Below are 26,313 nucleotides of genomic sequence, written 5' to 3'. Positions count from 1 at the left end.
TGCACATTCATGTATATGTTATGTATTAGTATTAAAGTGATTTAAATTATTTTTAAACCCTTGTTATGTTAGCATGTTGGGCCTCTAGGCTCACTACACTGGTATGGTGCAGGTGAGTACGTAGAGGAGGATGTGGTACCCACCGGCGGTGAGGACATATGAGCGGACATGCAGTGACCCCGTGACCGTGATAGTTTTCTGAGTCATTACGCATGTTTTTGAATATTTCAGCATGTTATACTTTTATTTATTTTCAGTGGGTGAAAGTATTACTCATTTTATTTAACGATTTTCAGTGCATGCAAACTTTATTTATTTTGCTTATGACAGTATTTTATTAAATGTTTGACTCAGATATTTAATTTATTAAAGGTTGCATTTTTATTTAATTTATTTATTTTAAATCTATTTATTCTGTGCATATATGTATGGGCATGTATGTACATATTTTTATTTAGTAAGTAATAAAAAAAAAAATTCCGCATATTTATTTATAATTAGAGAGTTAGGGTCGTTTCAACTTAAGCCCAGACGATGTACCGCCATGGCACCTAAAAGCCCATGGCAGCCCTATGGCATCTAAACCCATGCGATCTACCACTCTGGTACTCAAAGCCTGTGGTAATTAACGAGCACTTAATCCCAGGCAATCTACCATTCTGGCACCTAAAAGCCCATGACAGCCCCATGACATCTAAACTCAAGCGATCTATCACCCTGGTACTCAAAGCCCGTGGTAATTCACGAGAACTTAAGCACAGGCGATCTACCACCCTGTCACCTAAAAGCCCATGGCAGCCTCATGGCACCTAAAGGCCAGACGATCTTCCACCTTGACACTCATTTAAAGTCCATGGCAGCCCCATGGCAACTACTCAAAGTCCAGGGCAGCCCCCTGGCATCTACTTGAAAGTTCAGGAGGGAAGCTATAGCATGTTACTCGGGTTTGGAGAATAGCTTTCTCGGGACAGTGGAGCAGGTCCTAGCCCGACTATTTTTGGGATGAGTGGTGATATTGCGGTGAAATTTCCCGGGTTATCACCAAACCCGAGTGGTTGTCAAGAGCCCGGACGTGGAATGGTTTCTAGGTTGATGCATAAGAGAAGACCGAGAAGAAGTAGAGTCCAAGCGAAATAGGGAGGAGTCTTGCCTTGCCAAGGGCTATCCTCCCTTGCCTTGCTTGCCAGGAGGAGTCTTCCCTTTCCTTCCTAGGAGGAGTCTTGCCTTGCCTGCCAGAGAACCCTTCCTGGAGCACCCCGTCATCCCGAGCACCCTGGCCTCGAGCACCCCGTCATCCTGAGCACCTTTCCCAGGCTAGAGGACCCTTCCCGGGCCAAAGCAGGACAAGGGTCCCACAACATGGGCATCATCAGGGATTGCCAGAAAAGTAATAAATAGGTATGGGCTTTATCCAGAAATTGCGGGAAGCGTCTTGTCACATTAAATAGCTATCAAAAACCCATACCGTGCAATTATTGGGGTCTCCCAGGATTTCCTTTAAATACCAGGCTCCTTGTCTGGCTAATGTAGGTTTTCTTACGTTCATCTACATCTTCACATTCACACTCAATTTATCTCAATATCATAAGCCCACTCCATACATCTTAATCTAACTTAAGCATCGGAGTGACGACGCCGGAGAACCCTCCGACGCCCCACTGACGAGTTTTCTTGTTTTCTGGCGTGTAGGCTTCATCTCCAAGAAGACGAGGAACTCACCTGCTATTTTTCCCGGGACTTTACCCACCCCAGGTACCCATTCTCTGATAATCGCATCATATATATATATATATATATATATCATATACTAAAACATCTAATACTTATGATATCGATAAATATATGTCACGTGCAACGCACGTGCCCCTTGCTAGTATATATATATATGAGTAATACTCAGCTGCCCAACCATTCCTGACCACTTCGTCCCCGATCACTAAAACTCGGTTTTTAATTTTTCGTATCACTAAAACACGGTACCGGATTTTAGTTATCGGGGATGAGTTGGGCAGTATTGGTTGGACAGCTGAAAATTTCTTTATATATATATAGAGAGAGAGAGTCTTGATCACATGGGCAATCACCATGGGCAACTACGTGAGAAACTGCTGACGTGGCAATCACTCATTGGATGTACAAGGTGGCACATCAGCTGTTGCTCACGTAATTGCCCATGGTGGTTGCCCATGTAATCAAAACTATATATATATATATATTTGTTATGCCTGAAATTTTTTCCCTCTTTTTGATAAACACAAAATATAGAACGAAGTTCAAGTTGCTTCAATTTAGAAGATCGAAGTACACGTGTAGATAAAATAATGAAGCAACATATATAAGCTATCTTTGATCTGTTGGAGGTTTTTTATGGTAATAATTGCGATAGGAGGAAATTTGACGAGATGATTGTCCCTGGTGGCCTGGTGCCGATTGGTTGGTGAGATTTTGAGAGTGTAAAATTTGATTGGAAATATTAGTCATGGATTCAATTTGTTAGCAATTCTTTGAAAATTAGTGTTCATAGAGGTATGGAGAGACTGAACATGTGCATTCAAAGTGTCAACTTTGGTCTCTAGAGAGTTATGAGATTGTTGCAGTTGAGACAAAGATATATTCAGTTGACTGCAGTTAAGTAGCAACTTGTTTAGAAGTACAAATTAACTTCTCTTGCAGTTCATAATTTAGAGAATTTCGAAAGAAAATGATGTTGTTGCTCGTATGATGTTGTTATCTTTAAGATGAAGATCTTTTAAAAAGAATATCAAATATGATTCCATTGCTGCTAATGTTTGATTCAAATCATCATCCATATCAGATGACAATGAAAATTAAATTTAACGTATCAACCAACCTCCACATTCATTGGGAAGAATCAACAGAAGCGAATTCTCTTTGTATAGATCGATTAGTCCTTTACTTTTCATTAGAAAGCTTGAGTGTAATTTGGTGGATTTTTGTATACAAAATGAAATCGAAATAGAAATAGATAGATGTTCTTGTTCACACAAAGTACTGCAAATTCATACGATGAGTAAATTATTAACAAGGTAGCAATGAAAACGGACTCAGATGTCATACAGGAGCTTCTTGAAAACCTTCATATGCTCAGTTTGTAAAGAGATGGCCACCGATAAGCTCCCATCGTTTGTTGGACTAGGCAAGATGTAGCTTGAACCTTCAAACCGAATCCGACCCGGTCCCATGAAAACAGGCTTGCCCCATCCGAAATCTGCGTCGTAGATGGGAAGTCGGGACCAACTTATGATCCCAAGATTTGGGGAGTTGAAATATCTTGGCCCGCGAGCGAGAGCCTTCAGATCAGGCTGCAGTTCCAGATAATCAATAGCGGACCTCAGGTACTCGCCGTCCATCCGAGCTATCGCATTATTAACTTTGTTTGCAGAATATGAGACGGGCATCGTTTCCAGATCGCCGGATACAGCCATCGGAGTGGCTAAGAAGATCACGTTGCCAAAGTAGCCTGGCGGAAGCGAGGGACGGAGCCTGGATCGCCCATCTGTTGCAATGAGCAGTCTTGTTACTTGATCTTGAGGCAGCCCCCGAGCCTTACATGTACATCGCCAAATATGGCCTGCCAGCATTTCATACGAGCTGTAAGTGGTCGTGTTCCCTTCCTCTTTCGGCTTGGACTTGAGGGAGTTGAGCTGATCACGGGTTAGCTTGAAAATGGAAACAGCTATCTCCGGGGATTCGTCCAGTTTGCTAGTGAGTTTCATAGTTGGAAGGGGCTGATACTCGATGTGGTCGAATTGGGGTTGGGGCGGATCGCGGGCACGGAGGAGGGTCCTGTCGAAGAAAGGGGGGAGTGCAATATCAAGTCCACGAGCAATGTCCGACCAGGTGTTGATGAAATGGAGACCAGAAACTCCATCCACTACAGTGTGATGGTTCCCAACGCCTAAGCAAACTCCACCACATTTGAAATAAGTCACCTGTTCAGTTTTTATGATATAAATGTTTGTCATCTTAGCTAGGTAAAATGAGGAAAATATGGATAAAATTTGTTGAGTTAACAAAAATTAAATTGGTTGCAGATAAAAGTTAGATGCTATATGTAAAGAATCCGTAAAAGACCTATATGTAAGCTGGAGATCCGTAAAAGAACTACTTTCACATACAACTAACGGATATTTATCAATAAATGTGATCATACCCATTTATCTAGCTAAATCTTCCGCAAGTTAGCTGCAGATAAAAATTGAGTCACCGATAGTGAACTAGAATGATTTAATACTAGTTTTCAACTTTATTGTTATTAAATTTATGAGAAAACAAATAATTTCGAATATAAATCATACACATGCATCCTAGCTAATCCACGAAAACATGCAATGTAATGTTATTCGTGTTCATCATAAGGATGGATTGGAAGTAAAAATAATACAATTTAAATATGAGCATATATATCTTCTATGTGACGGACTCATAATCTATGCCGTGATGATCGACTGATCTTATATTTGTAACAAAATAATAATAATATTTATCTATATATTATATTATATTATTTATATAAAAGTGGCACTTTAGTTATGAATTTACATTTTTATCCTCATTATAATTCATTTAATGGTTAATTTTTTTGTCATTTTCAAGATTTTTTGAGGTTTTTTATGTCATTCTTTAGATTTATTCGATGCGTATTTAATTTTTCACTATTTATTTTAGATAAAATTAATTGTTAATATTTAATTCATCTCCTAAAATTAAAGTTTAGTTGTTAATTTGCATTTTTATCCTCATTTTAATTCATTTAATGGTTAATTTTTTTGTCATTTCCAAGACTTTTTGAAGTTTTTAGGTCATTATATAGATTTATTCTTGCTTATTTAATTTGTCACTATTTATTTATTCTAATTCATGTCCTAAAATTAAAGTTTTATTTTTATTCTCAATTTATTTCATTTAATGGTTAATTTTTTTGTCATTCCAAATCTTTTTTGAATTTTTTATGTCATTTTGTATTTTTATTCAATGAGTATTTAATTTATGACTATTTATTTATTATAGGTAAAATTAATTTCTAATAATTAATTCATATCCTAAAATTATTTTTTATTTGTATCCTCAATTTATTTCATTTAATGGTTAATTTTTTGAAATTTTCAATGTTTTTTGAGGTTTTTTTGTAATTTTGTATTTTTATTTAGTGAGTATTTAATTTGTATCTATTTATTTATTCTAGGTAAAAATAATTGCTAATATTTAACCTATGTCCTAAAATTAAAGTTTTATTAATTGAAAGCTATATTAAAATTTTTTCTCTACATCAAAGAAATTTATTAATTTTGTGAAATTACTTTCAGCATTTATTTTCAACGCTATGTTTTTAGTCTTCATTCTTCTAAATTTTTTAACATAATATTTTGATCATTAAACTTTTAAACAAATAACAAATTAAATCAAATAATTAATTTTAATCATCTAATTCAAGACAAGTAGAATCATATCATAAATTCATAATCATAAATCGATATTGTATTCCACTTATATAAGAAATGTATCTCATATTGTTGGAAATTGTTATTGAATGAATTGTGGAAATAATGGGCTTGAAAAGCTTGTCCCAAAAGTCTTGAAAAGTGTGTCCCAAGTTATACAAATAATTTGAATTTGGTGAAATAAATTGGAGGGAAATGGGAAATTGGTTGTCCCACATTGGAACAACTCCAATTTGTTGCTCACCTTATGTAATCCAACTTAGGATTATGAGATTGGACCCTTAGGGCATCGATGTTTTGTAAAGGGGCAAGACGCTAATCGATGCAACAAACACGCGCGTGGCGTGGCAAGGCGAGGTCTTATGATTAATTATTCTTTTTAGATAAAATTTGGTTCAAGAATAATATTTTATTATTTTTTTGAGTGCGATCGATCGGTTAAAAACAACCGACCGAGCGCAGCCCTCCTCTGCCGAGACAGAATGTTTCATAAAATTTGGGCGTTTGGTCCGCTAAATTTAACCGACCGAGCGCACCATGGTTTGAGCGAGACAGAATGTCTGTCAGAAGAGGGGCGCTCGATCGGTCAAAAATAACCGACCGCGCGCGCCTTCTGCAGACTGATAACGTGTATACATTAGATTTCTGCAAAATCTTCCTTCTCTCTCACAAAAGAAAAAGTTGATACATATTTTAGTTCGACGAAGATCGAGATATTTGTTGTGCTGCTATATCTCGATTGTATAGTCGTTGTATCTTAGATACGATTGCCGTCAACGTTGAGCACTGTTAACGGGCAATTTCGTCTTGCGGATAGAGAGTTTTTCTCGCCTCGACTTTGTTCGTCTTTGTTGGTGCTGTTGTTGCTGTTGACGCACTAATTTTCAGAATTCGAAGTACACCCTTATAACACATATTTTATTCAATCAATTCGTTTATTTTTTGGAATTTGGTAATTTAACTATAATATTTTAGTGATGAACTAAAAGTGTAATCAACAACATTTATACTTTTTTTATCAAAGGTAAACAAATATATGATTATAAGTAAGTTTCATGTTGATGTAATTAGTTTTTTTTCATTTTTAAGATTTTTTGAGGGTTTTTTATTCGTTGTATAGTTTTGTTCAATGAGTATTTAATTTGTATCTATGTATTTATTGTATATAAAATTAATTGCTAGTATTTAATTCATGTTCGAAATGAAAGTTTTATCAATTGAAAGCTATATTTTTTCATTTTTTTATAAATCTAAAAAATTTATTAATTTTTTTAAACTTACTTTCAAGCTTTTTCTTCATCGCTATGTTTATAGTCTTTTAAAATTTTTAACATAATTTACTATTAAAAACTTTTAGAAAACAAAAAATCCAATCGAGTTATTAACTTTTACCGTCTTGTTCAATATAAATAAAATCATATCATAAATCAAGATTTTATTTAATTTGTGTACGAAATGTATTACCCTCTTTTATTCAATCAATTAGTTTATTTTTTTCATTTGGTAATCTAACACAAATCTTTAGTATTCCATTTCTTAAGAAGGGAGACTATAAAAATAATGATGATAACTAACTATGTAATCTTTTAAAAAATTTTAGGGATTAAAAATATTTGAGAAAACTGCAATTTTGGTCCTTTATGTTTGTCACTTTGCGATTTCGGTCCTTTATATTTTTATATTTCAGTTTTAGTTCTGCATGTTTCGATTTTTGGCAATTTCAGTCCTTTTTATTCGAAAATGATTACATGGCACTATACACGTCAGCTCCACATCAGCACTGTGTTGGTGCCACATCAGAAAAAGACTAAAAATGCCAAAAAAAAAATAAAGATAGCGGACTAAAACTGAAATCTAAAAATATAGATGACTAAAATCGCAAAGTGACAAACATACAGGACAAAAAAAACAATTTTTCCAAAATATTTTAGTGTTGAACTAAAAGTATAATATTTTTTTTGTCCAAATTAAAAAATATATAAGTATAACTAACTTTCATATATGTTGATTTTTGAATTACATTATAATATAATATTTATCCATATAAAAGTGGTTATTTATTATGAATTTACAGTTTTGTATTTATTTTATTTCATTTAATGACTAACTTTTTTGTCATTTTCAAGGTTCTTTTATGTCATTTTGTAGCTTTTTTCAATGAATATTTAATTTATTTATATTTATTTATTTTATGTGAATTAATTATTAATATTTAATTCATGTTCTAAAATTAAAGTTTTATTAATTGAAAGCTATCTTAATCTAAAAAATATATATTAATTTGACAACTTATTTTCAACATTTATCAGCATCTCTATGTTTTAGTCTTCTAAACTTTTTAACATAATATTTGGTCATTATAAGTTCACGAAAAATAAATAAATTAAATCATTAACTTAGTCATCTGGTTCAAGACAAGTAAAATCATATCATAAATAATCGAGACTATATTTCACATATAAATGAAAGATATTCTTCTCTTTATCCAATCAATTCGTTTTCATTCATTTATTTTTTTTGAATTTAGTAATCTAACTAAAATTTTTGGTATTCCAGATTTTAGGAATAATATTATAAAAATAATGGTGATCACTATATATGTAATCTAACTATGGTAGTTTTCTGAAAAAAAATATGACAAGATTTGAAGAAATAAAAATTATAAACAAAAATTTACCTTGATTGTTGCATATTATATGTATATGATTTTTCAGAAAAAAAAAAGAGAATTACTACATATTAATATTTTAGATTTTAAAATAAGAATATGACAAACTTATGAAACAATTATGTTTATCATTAATTAAATAAATAATTCTATGAATAAATTATTTTTTTGGCATAAATTTGTTAATACTTTAACATAAGAGTTTATGTTAGAAAAATTTATTTTGTAATATATTTTTGTTAGGACATTAATTATTTTATATGTTAAATTATTATATATTCAATGTATATTAAATTTGATTTTCAAAGCTAACGAAACAAATTTATTCAATACGCTAGAAAATATACACAAAAAAATTGTGAATGTATTATGCATTAGCAAAAAACTTGAAAATCAAAGCAAGTCATATGGACAACATGTTTTATCAGACGTAAAAATATATATAAGATTTAGATACACTTTATTCATAGAAGATCAAATTTTATCTCCAACTAAAACTTTTAAATTAAAAAATTATTATTATTTTTCACTAAATTTTTAAATTTTAGGTTTTGGTCACTAAGTTCGAAGTTTGTTACGTTTTTTGTAGACTAAATTTTATTTTAATCTATTTAGACCTAATTGTTGTGGTGACACTGAAAAATGGTTATTTTGCATTGAAAAATACTGACATGGGCATTATAATAATGATGTGACTTCAAAAACTGTTAACTTGTTAAATGTCACGTACGTCAACAATTAGATTAAAAATAGTCAAAATTAAAAATTAATGTATCAAAACTTAAATTTGACAAATCAATTGACTAAATATCAAAATGTGATGTGTTAATGGAACTAAAAAATTATTTTCTTTCAAATAAATTACTGTTTTAACTTGAAAATCAATAGAAGTAAAATTATTATTTAACAGATATTACTTTTGTTGAAGTGCAACAAATATTCATACTGAGAAGAATAATCGAAACATGATGTTTGAGATACAACATAGTTTAAAATATTGGATTATTATTGTTATCAATGACTATAATTTTTAAAAATTCAATAACCATTCGACCATACAATATGTATCAAAGTGAAGGTCATGACTTCGATTCACATTGATTGCGAGCATAATTATTGGGAAGAAGATTATTGGGTATAATAATTATCTCTTTGATATGTAAAACAATTAAAATGTAATGTTTGAACTGTTACACAGATTAAAATATTTGAATTGCACAATTATATATCATCAACTATATATAGCTTTTAATAAAATGCAAAACGCTCAGTCCTATGATTTATAAAAAAATCAATGTATTTTTTATTTCTAGACAAATATATAACATATGTTATTGTTTTAAAGTCATTAATTAAAAAAATAAATTAAAGCCAAGATATAAAACATAAAAGTATCGATTAGATACCACAAATCAGGGAAAAAATTAAAGACATAATATTCTCATTTCAATAACTAAATAGATATCAAATCATTATAACTGAAGTTTGAAATTGAAAAAAGCTAAACAATTAACTAATAAAATTAATATCGCACGTTCAATTTTTTAGTGTTAAAAAAAAGTAATGAGATTTTTTTTGGAGAAAAATAATTTCAATAATATCTCACAACTTATTAGTTCACATTTCTATGAAATACATGCATGATGCATCCCAATCCCAAATGTCCCCGAAAGCGTACCTGTAGCACCGATAGTGGGTAACTTGATGAGATTCCCTGAGAACAATCCACCGACGGGATGAGGCGGCGGAGCTCTGTCGTCGGAGCAAAGTCACCGAAATCATCCACCACACCGTCGCACTCTGCTTCCACGAAAAGCACTCCATCGGCGTTACAGTCGATCTCCGTCCGTCCATGTTCATCCCTCTTCAGCCTCCCCGCAAGGGGGTAGAAAGCCACCAGTGTGCGGCCAAGTGCCTCCTTGAGCACCGTCGCATCGAAAAAGTTTACCGATGCTGTCGGACGGTAAAAGTAGACACTGCGTGTATAATCGTTGATCGCCACCACATCAACATTGGCGATCCAGAGGCTGACGTTCGGCGTCGCCGTCGCCGGAGCAACCAACGTCGTATTCTTCACGTCGATTTTCATGGTTCTAAATGGTTTTCGGTTGTCAATATGTGGAGCTATACGTAGTATATATGTTATTTTGGAAATGGGAAATGTTACATATACACGTTGAGTTATACGCACACTATATATGAAATTACAAATTTATTCTTCCACTTGTTTTGAAAAAAATCTTTCCAAAATACATTAAGAATATATATGTAATTTCAAGTTCAATGGCCAACATGTAACCCTACGTATAACTCTGCGTGTATATGTAACATTACCCTTTAAAAAAATGATGAGTATTTGAGCTCGTCATATCGCCCATACGTACTCCGTGAATGCGCACACACTCTTAATTAGTAAAATTTCGAGATTATTAAAATTTTTATGAAAAATAAATAATCTATTAATTCTTTGTGTTTTTTAATTTGTGAACCGGTCAGATTTGAGAAAGTGTATGTAGCTGGAAAATAATAAAAATAAATTTCAATCAAATCCTTTTCAAGTGTTTTTATGTAAATTCTATGTTGCTACATACACATGAGGGAGTAGCAGTACTGGGTCAGATAAATATTTTGTGAAATTTATTTTAGGGCATGTACTCCAAATGTCCACCCTAATAAATGTCCTCCATTGTGTTAGGTCAGGTAGAGTGTCCGGACATTCCACCCATTTACTTTCTTTTATTTTTTTTTATTAAATATTTTAATATATATAAATTTTAAAATCAAATATTTTTAGTATAATTACGAATATTAATACAATTCATAATATAAAATTTTAATATTAAAATAATTTTCAAAATCTTTTTGTTGTTGTATATGTGTTTTACCATTTATATTCAAATTTTAAAATATTTTATTAAAATAAATTTAGTCTTTTAAATTAATTATAATTATAATTTTCATTATTATGTAGCCATTACAAATAATGTTGGTAATTATTTTTTTAATGAAAAATAAATTGAAAGTAATAAATATCAATGGGGTTCACAAATGTTTGATTTGTAGGATCTTTGATTGTGGAATGTGAGATATTTGATAAATGATGTGGCTTGATGAACCCACAAATATTTGAGAAAAATGTTTGGGTTATTGTGGGTGCCCTTATGGAGTAAAAAGATGATTAGTTTATATTCAATTATTTTTTTAAAATTATATGTGAAATTTTTAGCAGTGGGTTTCTGAGGGATTTTTAAAACCAATTATCGAAAAAACCTTGGAAAAGGCAGCAAGAGAGTACCAAATTATTGTTAATCATATCCTAATTAAAATTATAATGTTTGTCTTATAACTTCTGGAATTTGATATTTTTAGTTTGAAAAACTTTCAAATTATAATTTTAATCAAGTAAATTGATATTTTTTTCAATAATATTATTCTACCAAATGAAGATGTGACTTTGGAAATCAATGGCATGACATTGAAATTGCTGAAAAAACACAAGACGTTGTTTACATGTGTAACACCACGTCTGTAGTCTGAATAAAAAGTGTAAAAACGAAGCAAATAACCAACTTACTGGACTAAGATTGTAACTTGAAAACTAATAAACTAAAAATCAAAATCAAAATCAAAATAATTATTTTCCCTTATTCAAATAATAATAACTCGATTTAATGAAAAAATAATATTATACAGAGAAAAAATAAAATAAAAATAAATTAATATTCTGCATTTTCCCTTATTCAAATAATAATAAATCGATTTAATGAAAGAAATAATATTATACAGAGAAAAAATAAAATAAAAAAATTATTCTGCAAAATCGACAACACTCAATATATATCTATCAATACTGCAACCAATAAAATGAGATGTACTCGAAAGATTTCTTGTTATCTATCAAAAATTTTCGAATCATATATCATCATGGTTTGGACAACAAGGGTGTTATCTTGAACTCGAAACTGTCGGAAAATTATAGAGGATTTGTACTTCCTGTACCAATTTTTGTTATTGTAGATTACTGTATTGATCGAGACAGTGATTCTAGGGAACATAACGAGGGTCAGATAGTCTGGTTAATTCGATGTTACTCTTATAACAATGCTATGATATACTTAGTATTTTCAAATCTTGAACACATACATCCACAAATTTTCAAATTTTGAGCATAAAATTTGAAAATATGATAAGTTAATAATCCTAATTAAAGAGTTTTCAATGATATCATTATCTCACAGTGGCGATATTAACTCAAAAAAGAAACAAACGATGCTTTGTGATACAATATCAATAGGAATATCCATGTTGCATTCATGTCACACATTTGTATTGTAGGATATGGGTTGTAAAAATTCCCGAAATCTCGACTTTTCTTAAATCTTTTCTCATTCTTGTCTCGAAAAAATCTCATCTCTATATTTTTCCGACCCGAAATTTCGGGATTTTTCCTTCTCGGTTAGTATCGGGAGATGGATCGGGAATAAAACCTCATACCGACGGGATTTCCGACGACCCGTCCGGTCCGTCCCGAAATAATAATATAATATATTTTATTAATAAATTGAGCTAAATATTATTGTGTTTCAGTCCATATAACAATTAATTGTGAACTTAATTCGCATAATTATTTATTGTTGAAACGATCGAATAGTAGAATCACGAAATTATATTTTATTTTTTTGAATTAATAATTTAATTAATTCATATTTATAATTATCTAACTAGTCTAACTAGAACAAATATGTAGAATATAAAATGCAATTTAAAAATTTATTTAACAAAATTTATCTAGTAATTTGTATACGAACATTTATTAATAATTATTTGATACACAATGTGATGTTCTTCTTGACAAAACTTTGAAGCATTATTCGAAAAATTTTAATATTATAGTTTAAGTTGAATATTTATTTTTTATCTAAATATAAATTTCTAAATTGAATTTTGTATAAAATAATCACATTTTTCGTTTTTTTTTACGTTTTTGAACGAAATCTTAAAAATGAAAAAAAAATCAAAATTTTCTCTCCCTATCCGATATGATCTCGAATGTTCGGAATCCCGAATGTTCGGGTCCCGAAATGTGTTTGGTACGGAATCGAAAGAAAAAATATTCCGATTCTTTTCAGGACGAAGAATGAGTAAGAGAGTTACGGGATGGGTACGACGACCCTATTCCACCGCTATTGTAGGATTAATCAGTCATTGTGAATTTGACCAAAAATAACAAAAAAAAAAAAAAAAAAACCAAAACAACATATTCCTCAAGAAAATAAATACAAAAAACGAAAGTAGTATATTCTTCAAGAAAATAAAAAAAAAACGAAAGAAATTAATTTCAAGACACAAAAAATAAAAGACATAGCACATACAAATGAAGAGATAGATTAAAAGATTACGTAAAAAAAATAAAAATGAGATAGCTATGTTAAACAGGTTAAGTCTTTCCATTCCGTCTATTTTAACGGCTAATTGGACGGAAAGATCGATTTCAAATAGCGTTCAAAAATTGAAAGACCAAATTGAGTCAATTGAAAAATGAGAGACGAAATCGAAACCGCGTCACATAACGGAAGACTAAACTGGGAATTATCCCTAAAAAATAAAAAATGAGAGATGAGTTAAAAAAGTTAGGTCTTTCCATTCAGTTTATTTGAATAGCTAATTGGACGGAATGACCAATTTCAGAAAGCGTTCGAAAATTGGAGATCTAAATTGGGTCGATTGAAAAATAAGAGACGAAATCGGGATCGCGTAAAATCATGATGGACTAAATTGGGAATTATCTTTTTAAATAATATATAATAATTAATATGTGAGAACAGATTACTTGAGGAAAAAAAAAAGTCATCTTATTGCTTATGAATTTTTTTTATATCTAGTTTTGGATATATAAATATCCATGGTTGTTGGTTCATGTCATATATTTGTGTTGCAGGATTAATATCTATAAATCTGCGGTAACATATTTCAACCACTGTTCTTATTCAGGAAGAAGTTATTTTTTGGGTTTATGATTGTGAAGAAAAGTTGTAAAAATTATGTTTATTGAAGTAACAATAATGTGGCATTGTATCTCTCATGCTGAAGTTGTGATGTAAAAGTTTATGGTTGCGGGTCGGAAAGATATGCATAAAAACAGCATAGAAAAGGGTGTCAGATGTCGTACAAAAGCTTCTCAAAAACCTTCATATGCTCAGCTTGTAACGAGATGGTCACCGATAAGCTCCCGTCGTTTGTTGGACTAGGGGAGATGATACCTAACCCTTCAAACCGAATCGTGTCCCGTCCCATGAACACCGGCCTGCCCCATCCGAAATCTGCATCGTGCACGGGCAGCCGAGACCAACTTGTGATCCCGAGATTCGGGCAGTTGAAAGTTATGGGGCGCCCGCGAGCGAGAGTCTTCAGATCAGGCTGCAGTTGAAGATAATCAATAGCGGACCTCAGGTATTCATCGTCCATCCGAGCTATCGCATCATGAATTTTGCTTGCAGAATATGAGAGGGGATTCGATTCAAGATCGCCACATACAGCCATCGGAGTGGCTGAGAATATCACGTTACCAAAATAGCCTGGTGGCAGCGGGGGACGGAGCCTGGATCGACCATCGACTACAATGTGCAGCCTCGTCTCCTGATCTCGTGGCAGCCCACGAGCCTTACATGCAGATCGCCAAATATGGCCTGCAAGCATTTCATACGAGCTGTAATAAGTGACAGTGTTCCCTTCCTCTTTCGACTTGGACTTGAGGGCGTCGAGCTGATCGCGGGTTAGCTTGAATACAGAAACAGCTACATCGGGGGACTTGTCCGTGGGTAATTGGCTCGTGAGTTTCATGGATGGAGGGGGCTGATACTCGATGTGCTTGAATTTGGGTTGGGGCGGATTGCGGGCACGGAGGAGGGTTCTGTCGAAGAGGGGGGAGATTGCGATATCGAGGCCTCGGACCATGTCCGACCAGGAGTTGATGAAATGGAGACTAGAAACTCCATCGGCTGCAGTGTGGTGTATCCCAACGCCTAAGGAAACTCCTCCACATTTGAAATACGTGACCTACACATTTTTTTTGTCATTAGTTACTGTTATACTCCAATTGAAATACAAATAGGGTTACATAATAACGGTGAATTAAGGTACGTCTCATGACATCATATTCATCCATCTTTATAACGATTTTATTGTAAAATTTTGTTATTATATCCTAGAATTTGTAATCATTGTATCCTAGATTTTGACAAAATGAAAGTTTTGTAGTGATTTTTTATTTTTTTTGTATAGATTATTTATGGATGTTTGAGAAAAACGTTAAATGTATACGTTTGATTAAAAACTCGTTTGCGGTTTAATTTTGAAATTATAAAATTATCTAGATTAATAATGTTACGTGTACATGACGTTTTATATAAAAGATTACACGTCATGTAAATTACAAATTTTAGCGTGAGTTTTTTTTAGCAATACAATGATTTGTAGGTTAAAAAAAATATTTAAAAAAATTTTGTGATGCTTTCGTAAAATTAATATGGCGTTTAACAATACTCTATGTAATACTCTATCGACACATAGAGTTATACAATTATCTATACATAATCATCTATATTTCTAATAATTCAAGTTGGATAATTTTACAATTTCAACTATAACATTAGCGTGCAACTGTGTGTGTGATCAATCGCAATAACATAGTATTGGTCAATGTTTTAAAAATTTCGCTCAAGCAATGCTTAATTTCGCTTAAGTTTTAATAGGCTTAAACTCGATTAACAACCGTTTTTTAGAATGAAACATTTCATTTATTTATTTAAAATGAAAACATTTTTATAAATATGTATATTTATAGTTTAAAATTTGAATTATCTAGTCAATCACATTTATGATTAATCTAACATTTTATTTAATGTTTGTCTTAAAATAATTAAAATTGCAGTAAAAATTAAAAACACCAGTTGACACTTAAACTCGATCTCGTTTAAGCTTAAAAGGCTTAAAACTTGACATCCACATCCACGCTTTGATCGTGTTTCATGCATTTTAGAGCCTTGATATTGATATGAGATAAATAAATGATACCAATTAAGCTCACAAACATGAAACCAAGAAAGTACCTGCAGCACCGAAAGGGGATAACTTGAGATCCCCAGGGAATAGTCCACCACCGGGATGAGGCGGCGGAACTCCTCCGTCGGAGCAAATTCGCCGAAATCATCCACCACGCCGTCGCACTCCGCCTCCACGAAAAGCACTCCCTCGGCGTTACAGTCGATCTGTATCCGGCCATTTTCATCCCTCTTAAGCCTCCCAGCAAGGGGATAGAACTGTACCAGTACGCGGCCTAACGCCTCCTTAAGCACTGCGGCGGCGAAGAAGTCTTCCGCCCCTGTGGGAAGGTAAAAGTAGACAGTGTATGTGTGGGTGTCGGGCGCCACCACATCAACATCGGAGATCCAATGGCTGCCGTCCGGCGTCGACTCCGCCGGAGCGACCAACGTCGATTTCTTCACGTTGATTTTCATGGTCATATATAATTGGTTTTCCGTTTCCCAATGTATTATCTGGAGAAATTATGAGCATTGGAGCTTGTTATTAAGTCGTCCCCATACTCCGTGTCCACTTCGGATCAGCCCATGCTAGTAGCTGTCCCCACGTGATCTGGAACGATTCAGATCACGACAGCTATTTTCAGAGGAACATCGATCTTTTCGTGCACTCATTTAAAGAAAATTGTTTTTATATATATATATAGACACTTTTTTTATTAACTAATTTTTAAATTTTAATTTTCTTACAATAACTTATAATTTTTTTAATATTTTAATGAATTATTAACATAAATAAAAAATTACTGATATATCATCGAAAAATATTAATACTACATAGAGCTTGTTTACTTTTCTGACGTTAGCATTGGATAACAAATTAATAATAATCGAAAATTATAAGTGATAGTACAAAATTTATATTTATTTTGAAAATTTAATGAATCAAAGTCTACGATTGGACAAGTCAATGACCAAAAGTTATTTTCTCTTTTATTTATTAATGATCTTTTATAAAAGATAAATAAAATAAAAACATAAACTTAATATAATTTTCTAATTAATTCTCCTTCACTCCTCCTCGGTCATACCATATATATGAAACTTATCATATTTTCACTGGATTTGTTTCCTTTCATTATAGATTTAAGAAAGTGTACACGTAGCTGGAAAGTAATTGGATTTATCAAACTCTAATTTAAAATAAATATATTTTTTTAAAAAAAAAACCTCATTAAAACTTTTTTTAAGTGTTTTTTAAAAATTTCTATAATTTAAAGTTACTACACTAAATAATACCCAAACATGTTGTAACACCCGATATTTTAAATACGTAAATCCGCATGCATAATTAGGATATTTAATTATTTAAATTTTAGATTTATGGGTTAAATAATTATGTGAATTATTTGTGCATGATTTAATTTATTTGTTTAAGCATTTAGCCCATAATTAGTGATTTTTATGATTTTTAGTATTTTAATTATTTTATCGCGTAGACGGGACCGTGGACGGACGAGATGACAACTTTCTAGCCAATTTATTTCATGATCCTTTTAGAGCCCTAAAATATTATTTTGAGTTTTATTATCTCAAAATTTTTAGTATTTAATTTTATATAATTTTAGGAGTCCATTTTATTCAAAAATTAGCCAAAATATTGACTTTTTAGTATTTTTAAAATCTCCTTAATTATATATTTCGAGATTATGATTTATTATTTAAGTTATTATATTTTTTTAGAATCTTCTATTTTAATAATGATCTCTTAAATCATTATTGAGATCATTATCTACCTAATTATTTTATTCTAAATTATTAACCTAATTTAAAAACCTAGACTAAACCTACCCCCAACCCCACGCTTTCACCATCAGCCGCCCCACCTCCACTCTCCATCATCTTCTTCATCGTGTCACAGCCACGGAGACTCCATAGCCACGTTTTCGAAGGTCTAAAGCTTGTCGTCGTCGTCCCGTCGTCCCGAAAACGTTCTACGCAAATTGTTCTTTTAATTCTTCGATGAAAGGCATGTATTTATTGCTCTTTTCTCGTACCATATCAGCGTTATACGTGTGTGTTGTGTATGCTTCGAATTGTCCAGAATTTTTCAGAAATATGAATCGAATTTGGTGTTCTTGAAGCTAGACCGTGCGTGTTCTTCATCCATTCTCACGAAAATTTTTCTTAGCCATGGTTGGATAGCTGCTGGTCAAGGTGGGTACGGTGTCTTAGGTAATTCTAGACTCGAATGGCTCGAGTGGTTCGAGCCAAACGAGCTTAGGATTCAAGCCAATAGGCGATCGGGTGCCCATGGTTGCGCAGACTAGGGTTTTTCGGAAGGGCTGCGGGTTCGTGGTTCGGGCGCTGCATGGCATGGGTTCAGGGACCAGGTTAGGTCCGCCCAGACGTGGGCTAAGTCTGGGCGGCGGGGCTCCGGCCATGGGCGGCCGGAGCTAGGGCTGCTGCTCGCGGCCGAGGGAAAACTAGGGGGCGACGGGTTTAGGTGCTAGGGTTGGTTCCGGGTCGGGTCTTGGGTCTGGGTCGGGTTCAGTAAGTCTAGGGTCATGTTAGTTGGGTCCGGGTCCGGGTCAACTTAGTCGGGCTCGGGTATTTTTATTTTTAAGTTTTAAGTTTAATTAAGTGTTAAATGGGCCTAATTAAATCTCAAAATTTAATTGGGTTCCATTTAATTATTTTGAGTCAAATTTATTTATTTTGGGCTTAATTAATTTAATTAAGTGAGTCCATTAATTTTTATGGGCCTTGGGGGCCCATGAAAATTATTGGGCCAGTCTTTGGGCTTTTGGGCCCATTGGGCCAGATTAATTATTTAATGGGCTTAAGGAAATTAATTGGGCTTACATATAATTATTTGGGCTAAAAGTTTAAGTTATTGGGCTTAAGTATGTTAATGGGCCAGTCTCAGTGTTAATGGGCCAGATTTAAGTAATTGGGCTTGAGTGTTAGGGCCAGCAGTCCAGTACAATCCATGAGAAATTTGCATGTGTCCTGATTATATATTTAATTATTTTTATGCATTGAAGTTATTTTAATATTTATATGTTAGTAAGAAATTAAATTAAATAGATATGAAGGACACACATTTTAATTAAGTACATGCATTCATGAAATAATTTTATGCATAATTGAATGTTTAAGGTTGAGCAATAATAAAATATTTTATGTTGGAAGTTGAAGTAGTGTGACAATTTAAGGGGGATTCGTCCCCATATGTGACCTATTGAAGGGCAGTTTACTGCCAATTTAAGAGGTGATTCGTCACCGCCACGTACGTTGGTTTCCACGCTGATCAGTATTTAATGTATGATTTAAGGTTACACTACGGATACAACCATGCGATGTTAGAAAATAATTTCTCAACAATGTTTATGTATTATGTTATTTAAGTTAAGTTACGTTATGTTATGAAATTTTCAAGCATGCTCATTCATGTATATGTATGTATTAGTAGTTAATTGTTTTAAATTATTTTAAACCCTTGTTATGTTAGCATGTTGGGCCTCTAGGCTCACTACACTGGTATGGTGCAGGTGAGTTTGTTGAGGATGAGGTTGTACCCACCGGAGGCGAGGATGTATGAGCGGGCATGCAGTGACCCCGTGACCGTGATAGATGTCTGAGTCACATGCATGTTTTATTTATGTCAGCATGTTACATTTTATATTATTTTTTTCAGTGGTTGTGAGTTTTGAAGATTTGATTGAATATTGTTAGTGCATGCAAATTTTAATCATTTTATTTATGCAGTATTTTTAATTAAATGTTTGACTCAGATATTTATTTTATTTTAAAGAATGCATTTTTATTTAAGTATTTAATCATTTATTTATTTATTTTATTTTTAAATCTTTTCATTCTGTGCATATATGTATGGGCATATATGTACATATTTTATTTAGTAAGTATATATAAAAAAAAAAATTTCCGCATATTTATTTATTAATTATAGAGTTAGGGTCGTTTCAGTTGGTATCAGAGCACGGTCCTTGGAGGGGTCATTACTGCTATGCGAGCTCAGAAATCCACGCTACCGGTCTGTAAGTTTTAAGTGTTTACAGCATGATTTACTTTTAAGAATTTAAGTTAGCATTAATTTTTAAACCACTTAGTTATGCATGCCGATTTACGTAAAGAAATATGTGGTGGTGCAGAATGCCTCCGAGATCAGTTAACAGACGTGGGGGACCTCCACCTCCACCTCCACCTTCGCAGAACCCTATTGCAGCATTGGAGCAGGCCAATGCGAATATGATGGCAGGGATTACTGCACTGTTAGAGCAGCAGGCTACTCGTCCCAGGTTGTCCCATGAGGAGGACGTTGCTGAGAGGTTCCAGAAGAAGGGACCCAAGGAGTTTGTGGGGACCACCGATCCTTTGGTGGCGGAGGGATGGATTCGCTCTCTGGAGTCCATCTTTGCTTATATGGGGATCACAGACACCGACAGGGTGAACTGTGCGACGTACATGCTGAGGGGTGATGCAGCGCTCTGGTGGGAGGGTGCAGCCAGGGGAGTTCACCTTCCTATACTGACATGGGCAGAGTTTAGGCGTATCTTCTATGCCAAGTACTTCACCGAGGATGTGCGCAATCGCATGATCCGAGAGTTTATGAGTCTCCGTCAGGGGGACAAGACAGTGGTTGAGTATGTGAGACAGTTCGAGAGGGGATGTCACTTTGTGCCTCTGATTTCAGATAGTCCACCAGAGAAGTTGAGGCAGTTTGTGGAGGGTTTGAGGGCGGATATCAAGCATGATGTTCGCATAGCAGACGTTCTTACTTATGATTCTGCAGTCAGTAGAGCCTTGCGTTCCGAGGAGGGTCGGAGAGAGGTTCAGAGAGAGCAGCAGGGGAAGAGGCAGTTTCAGGCTGGGTATCAGCGACCATCTTCGCAGCCTCCTGCGAAGAAGCAGTTTACAGGGCCGGCTAAGGGCCCGAATCCACAGCAGAGGCCACAGCAGCAGAGGCCGCAGCAGCAGAGGGGCGGGGCCCCTAATTCCATAGCTTATCCCACTTGCCCGAAGTGCCAGAAGATGCATTCGGGACCTTGTCTATTGGGAGCAGGAGTTTGCTACCACTGTAGGGAGCCAGGGCATCAGATAGCTAACTGCCCTAGGAAGAAGAATACCGCTGGTAGGGTGTTTGTGATGCAGGCCGAGGAGGTAGATCCAGACACCTCCTTGATCACCGGGAGAATTCTAGTTGGAGGCAACTCCACGTTTGCATTGCTAGATTCAGGGGCTACGCATTCGTTTATCTCCCTGGAGTTTATCAGGCGGGTAGGCATCACACCTGAGAGTATTGACAGTGGGTATGATGTTACTATGCCGTCAGGGCAGATTATTTCTACCTCGAAGGTTATTCGAGGACTGGAGTTGGAGCTGCAGGGACACTCCATTCGAGCAGATGTAGTAGTTTTGCCATTGAGTGGATTCGATTTGATTTTGGGTATGGACTGGTTGACAGTCAATGGAGCTTCGATTGATTTTTGCCGGAGATCAGTGTCAGTGAGACCTACAGTAGGCGACCCGTTCACTTTTCATGCATCTCAGAGCAGTGATATGTCTCAGGTGATATCTCATATTCAGGCAAGGAAGTTGTTGAGACGGGGTTGCCAGGGGTTTCTAGCGAGTATCGTCACGACTTCAGAGCCATCTAGCAGATCATTGTCAGAGATAGAGGTGGTTCGTGACTTTCCGGATGTCTTTCCGGAGGATGTTGCAGGAATTCCACCAGTGAGAGATGTGGAGTTCGGCATCGACTTAGTGCCAGACACCGTGCCTATCTCTAAGGCACCGTACAGACTTGCTCCTACCGAGATGAAAGAGCTGAAGGAGCAGATTCAGGAATTGTTAGAGAAAGGCTTTGTTCGTCCTAGCTTTTCTCCGTGGGGGGCTCCGGTGTTATTTGTGAAGAAGAAGGATGGCAGTATGAGACTGTGCATCGATTACCGAGAGCTCAACAGGGTCACAGTGAAAAACAAGTATCCACTGCCGAGGATAGAGGATTTATTTGACCAGTTGCAGGGAGCTTCAGTGTTCTCCAAGATCGATCTGCGATCTGGTTATCATCAGTTGCGTGTTAGAGATACAGATGTGTCCAAGACTGCTTTCAGGACACGATATGGGCATTACGAATTCTTAGTGATGCCATTTGGGATGACCAATGCTCCAGCGGTTTTCATGGATCTTATGAACCGAGTCTTTCAGCCGTATTTAGATCAGTTCATCATAGTCTTCATTGATGATATTTTGATCTATTCTAGGAGCATCGAGGAGCATAGACAGCATCTTCAGACAGCCTTGCAGACTTTGAGGGAGCATCGGTTGTATGCCAAGTTCAGTAAGTGCGAGTTTTGGCTTGAGCAGGTGGCATTTCTCGGCCACATTATTTCGAGGGATGGGATTGCAGTTGATCAGTCTAAGGTTGAGGCAATGCAGAATTGGGGTATTCCGAAGAATGCTTCGGAGATTCGCAGTTTCTTGGGTTTGTTAGGATATTATAGGAAGTTCATCAAGGGTTTTTCCTCTATTGCAGTACCCTTGACTTCCTTGACCAAGAAGAATGCGAAGTTTATCTGGAGTTCAGACTGTCAGAGGAGCTTCGACCAGCTGAAGGAAGCACTCACTACTGCACCAGTGTTAGCGATGACAGTACCACACGAGGAGTTAGTGGTGTACACCGACGCGTCTAAACTAGGTTTAGGCGCAGTACTTATGCAGTGTGGTAAGGTTATTGCGTATGCGTCGAGGCAGCTGAAGATTCATGAGCAGAACTACCCGACGCATGACTTGGAGTTGGCAGCAGTGGTCTTCGCTTTGAAAATCTGGAGGCACTATCTGTATGGCGAGAAGTGCAAGATTTTCACAGACCACAAGAGTCTCAAGTACTTCTTCACACATAAGGAGTTGAACATGAGACAGCGCAGATGGTTGGAGTTGGTGAAGGACTATGATTGTGACATTAGCTACCATCCGGGTAAAGCTAATGTAGTGGCCGATGCTTTGAGTCGGAAGTCGTCAGTGGTATCATGTTTGACCATACAGTTACCACTACAGAGCGAGATTCAGAGATTTGGCTTGGAGTGTTATCCGAGTGGTCGTGCACCGAGCTTGTCAGTGTTGACGGTGCAGCCAGTTCTGCGAGATCGGATTAGGGAGAGACAGTCTACTGATGAGGAGTTGCAGCGATGGAGACAGAGAGATGAGGCTAGAGGTAGTCTCTTGTATACAGTGGAGGATGGTACCGTTCAGTACCGTGGTAGGATGTGGGTACCGAATGTCGATCAGTTGAGAGCTGAGATTTTAGCAGAGGCTCACACATCTCCGTACTCCATTCACCCCGGAAGTACGAAGATGTACAAAGATTTGCAGCTATTGTATTGGTGGCCCGGGATGAAGAGTGACATCGGGAGAGTGGTGTCAGAGTGCTTGACTTGTCAGCAAGTCAAGGCAGAGCATCAGCGTCCAGCAGGACTTCTTAGACCTCTTCCTATTCCGAAATGGAAATGGAAGAATATTACGATGGACTTTGTGGTTGGCTTACCGAGGAGTGCCAGAGGTTGCACAGCGATTTGGGTGATTGTGGATAGACTCACCAAGTCAGCTCATTTCTTGCCGGTGAGGACTACTTATACTTTGACACAGTATGCAGAGCTTTACATCAGAGAGATTGTTAGACTGCATGGCATACCAGTGTCTATTGTGTCAGACAGAGATCCGAGATTCACATCTGCGTTTTGGAAGAGTCTGCACACAGCTTTGGGGACGAGGCTTTTGTTCAGTACAGCATTTCATCCCCAGACAGATGATCAGTCTGAGAGAGTGATCCAGGTTCTCGAGGATCTTCTGAGAGCTTGTGTCATTGATTTTCAGGGCTCTTGGGAGACTAGACTGCCATTAGTGGAGTTTACCTATAACAACAGTTTTCAGTCGTCTATAGGTATGGCTCCTTATGCAGCATTGTATGGGAGGAGATGTAGATTTCCTGTGCATTGGGATGAGGTTGTTGAGCGGATTTTGCTGGGTCCTGAGATTGTGCAGCAGACAGCTGACATTGTGACTCAGATTCGAGATAGGATGAGGACTGCTCAGAGTCGGCAGAAGAGTTATGCAGATGCCAGACGACGAGATTTGGAGTTCGCTGTAGGTGATCACGTATTCCTGAAGGTGTCACCTATGAAGGGAGTAGTGCGTTTTGGCCGGAGAGGCAAGCTTAATCCGAGGTATATAGGGCCATTCGAGATTTTGGAGAGAGTTGGCACGTTGGCCTACCGTTTAGCTCTACCACCAGGGCTAGCGGCAGTGCACAACGTTTTCCATGTATCTATGCTTCGGAGATATGTCTCCAACCCGTCGCATGTGTTGGATTTCGAACCCTTACAGTTGCCACCAGATCTAGTGTATAAGGAGAGGCCAGTGCGGATCTTGGCAAGGGAGGAGCGGAGGCTTAGGACGCGGGTCATACCGATGGTCAGAGTTCAGTGGCTGAATCACTCAGAGGAGGAAGCTACTTGGGAGACCGAGGCAGACATGAGGACTCGCTACCCGGAGTTGTTCGGGTAAGTACTTTAAATTTCGAGGACGAAATTCAATTTAAGGGGGGGAGAATTGTAACACCCGGTATTTTAAATACGTAAATCCGCATGCATAATTAGGATATTTAATTATTTAAATTTTAGATTTATGGGTTAAATAATTATGTGAATTATTTGTGCATGATTTAATTTATTTGTTTAAGCATTTAGCCCATAATTAGTGATTTTTATGATTTTTAGTATTTTAATTATTTTATCGCGTAGACGGGACCGTGGACGGACGAGATGACAACTTTCTAGCCAATTTATTTCATGAGCCTTTTAGAGCCCTAAAATATTATTTTGAGTTTTATTATCTCAAAATTTTTAGTATTTAATTTTATATAATTTTAGGAGTCCATTTTATTCAAAAATTAGCCAAAATATTGACTTTTTAGTATTTTTAAAATCTCCTTAATTATATATTTCGAGATTATGATTTATTATTTAAGTTATTATATTTTTTTAGAATCTTCTATTTTAATAATGATCTCTTAAATCATTATTGAGATCATTATCTACCTAATTATTTTATTCTAAATTATTAACCTAATTTAAAAACCTAGACTAAACCTACCCCCAACCCCACGCTTTCACCATCAGCCGCCCCACCTCCACTCTCCATCATCTTCTTCATCGTGTCACAGCCACGGAGACTCCATAGCCACGTTTTCGAAGGTCTAAAGCTTGTCGTCGTCGTCCCGTCGTCCCGGAAACGTTCTACGCAAATTGTTCTTTTAATTCTTCGATGAAAGGCATGTATTTATTGCTCTTTTCTCGTACCATATCAGCGTTATACGTGTGTGTTGTGTATGCTTCGAATTGTCCAGAATTTTTCAGAAATATGAATCGAGTTTGGTGTTCTTGAAGCTAGACCGTGCGTGTTCTTCATCCATTCTCACGAAAATATTTCTTAGCCATGGTTGGATAGCTGCTGGTCAAGGTGGGTTCGGTGTCTTAGGTAAGTCTAGACTCGAATGGCTCGAGTGGTTCGAGCCAAACGAGCTTAGGATTCAAGCCAATAGGCGATCGGGTGCCCATGGTTGCGCAGACTAGGGTTTTTCGGAAGGGCTGCGGGTTCGTGGTTCGGGCGCTGCATGGCATGGGTTCAGGGACCAGGTTAGGTCCGCCCAGACGTGGGCTACGTCTGGGCGGCGGGGCTCCGGCCATGGGCGGCCGGAGCTAGGGCTGCTGCTCGCGGCCGAGGGAAAACTAGGGGGCGACGGGTTTAGGTGCTAGGGTTGGTTCCGGGTCGGGTCTTGGGTCTGGGTCGGGTTCAGTAAGTCTAGGGTCATGTTAGTTGGGTCCGGGTCCCGGTCAACTTAGTCGGGCTCGGGTATTTTTATTTTTAAGTTTTAAGTTTAATTAAGTGTTAAATGGGCCTAATTAAATCTCAAAATTTAATTGGGTTCCATTTAATTATTTTGAGTCAAATTTATTTATTTTGGGCTTAATTAATTTAATTAAGTGAGTCCATTAATTTTTATGGGCCTTGGGGGCCCATGGAAATTATTGGGCCAGTCTTTGGGCTTTTGGGCCCATTGGGC

General features: G+C 35.9%; 2 protein-coding genes across 2 annotated transcripts; both read right to left on the bottom strand.

Annotated features, from left to right (window-relative positions):
• Nucleotides 1-3,065: 3,065 nt before the first annotated feature.
• LOC140860387 (shikimate O-hydroxycinnamoyltransferase-like) lies at nucleotides 3,066-10,219 on the bottom strand. Its single transcript, XM_073263394.1, has 2 exons — nucleotides 9,809-10,219; nucleotides 3,066-3,953 (listed from the first exon to the last, which is right to left on the bottom strand). Exons 1-2 carry the CDS (start codon nucleotides 10,217-10,219, stop codon nucleotides 3,066-3,068), a joined length of 1,299 nt encoding a protein of 432 aa, XP_073119495.1.
• Nucleotides 10,220-14,200: 3,981 nt separating this feature from the next.
• LOC140860386 (shikimate O-hydroxycinnamoyltransferase-like) lies at nucleotides 14,201-16,703 on the bottom strand. The gene is made up of 2 exons (XM_073263393.1): nucleotides 16,239-16,703; nucleotides 14,201-15,186 (listed from the first exon to the last, which is right to left on the bottom strand). The coding sequence occupies exons 1-2, from the start codon at nucleotides 16,650-16,652 to the stop codon at nucleotides 14,287-14,289; spliced, it is 1,314 nt and encodes a 437-aa protein (XP_073119494.1). The 5' UTR covers nucleotides 16,653-16,703; the 3' UTR covers nucleotides 14,201-14,286.
• Between the last annotated feature and the right edge of the window lie 9,610 nt (nucleotides 16,704-26,313).

This window comes from Henckelia pumila, chromosome 4 (assembly GCF_033568475.1).
Source record: "Henckelia pumila isolate YLH828 chromosome 4, ASM3356847v2, whole genome shotgun sequence".
Classification (NCBI taxonomy): Eukaryota; Viridiplantae; Streptophyta; class Magnoliopsida; order Lamiales; family Gesneriaceae; genus Henckelia; species Henckelia pumila.
The sequence above is the reverse complement of the archived record's forward strand: the minus strand, read 5'-3'. Positions and strand labels throughout refer to the sequence as shown.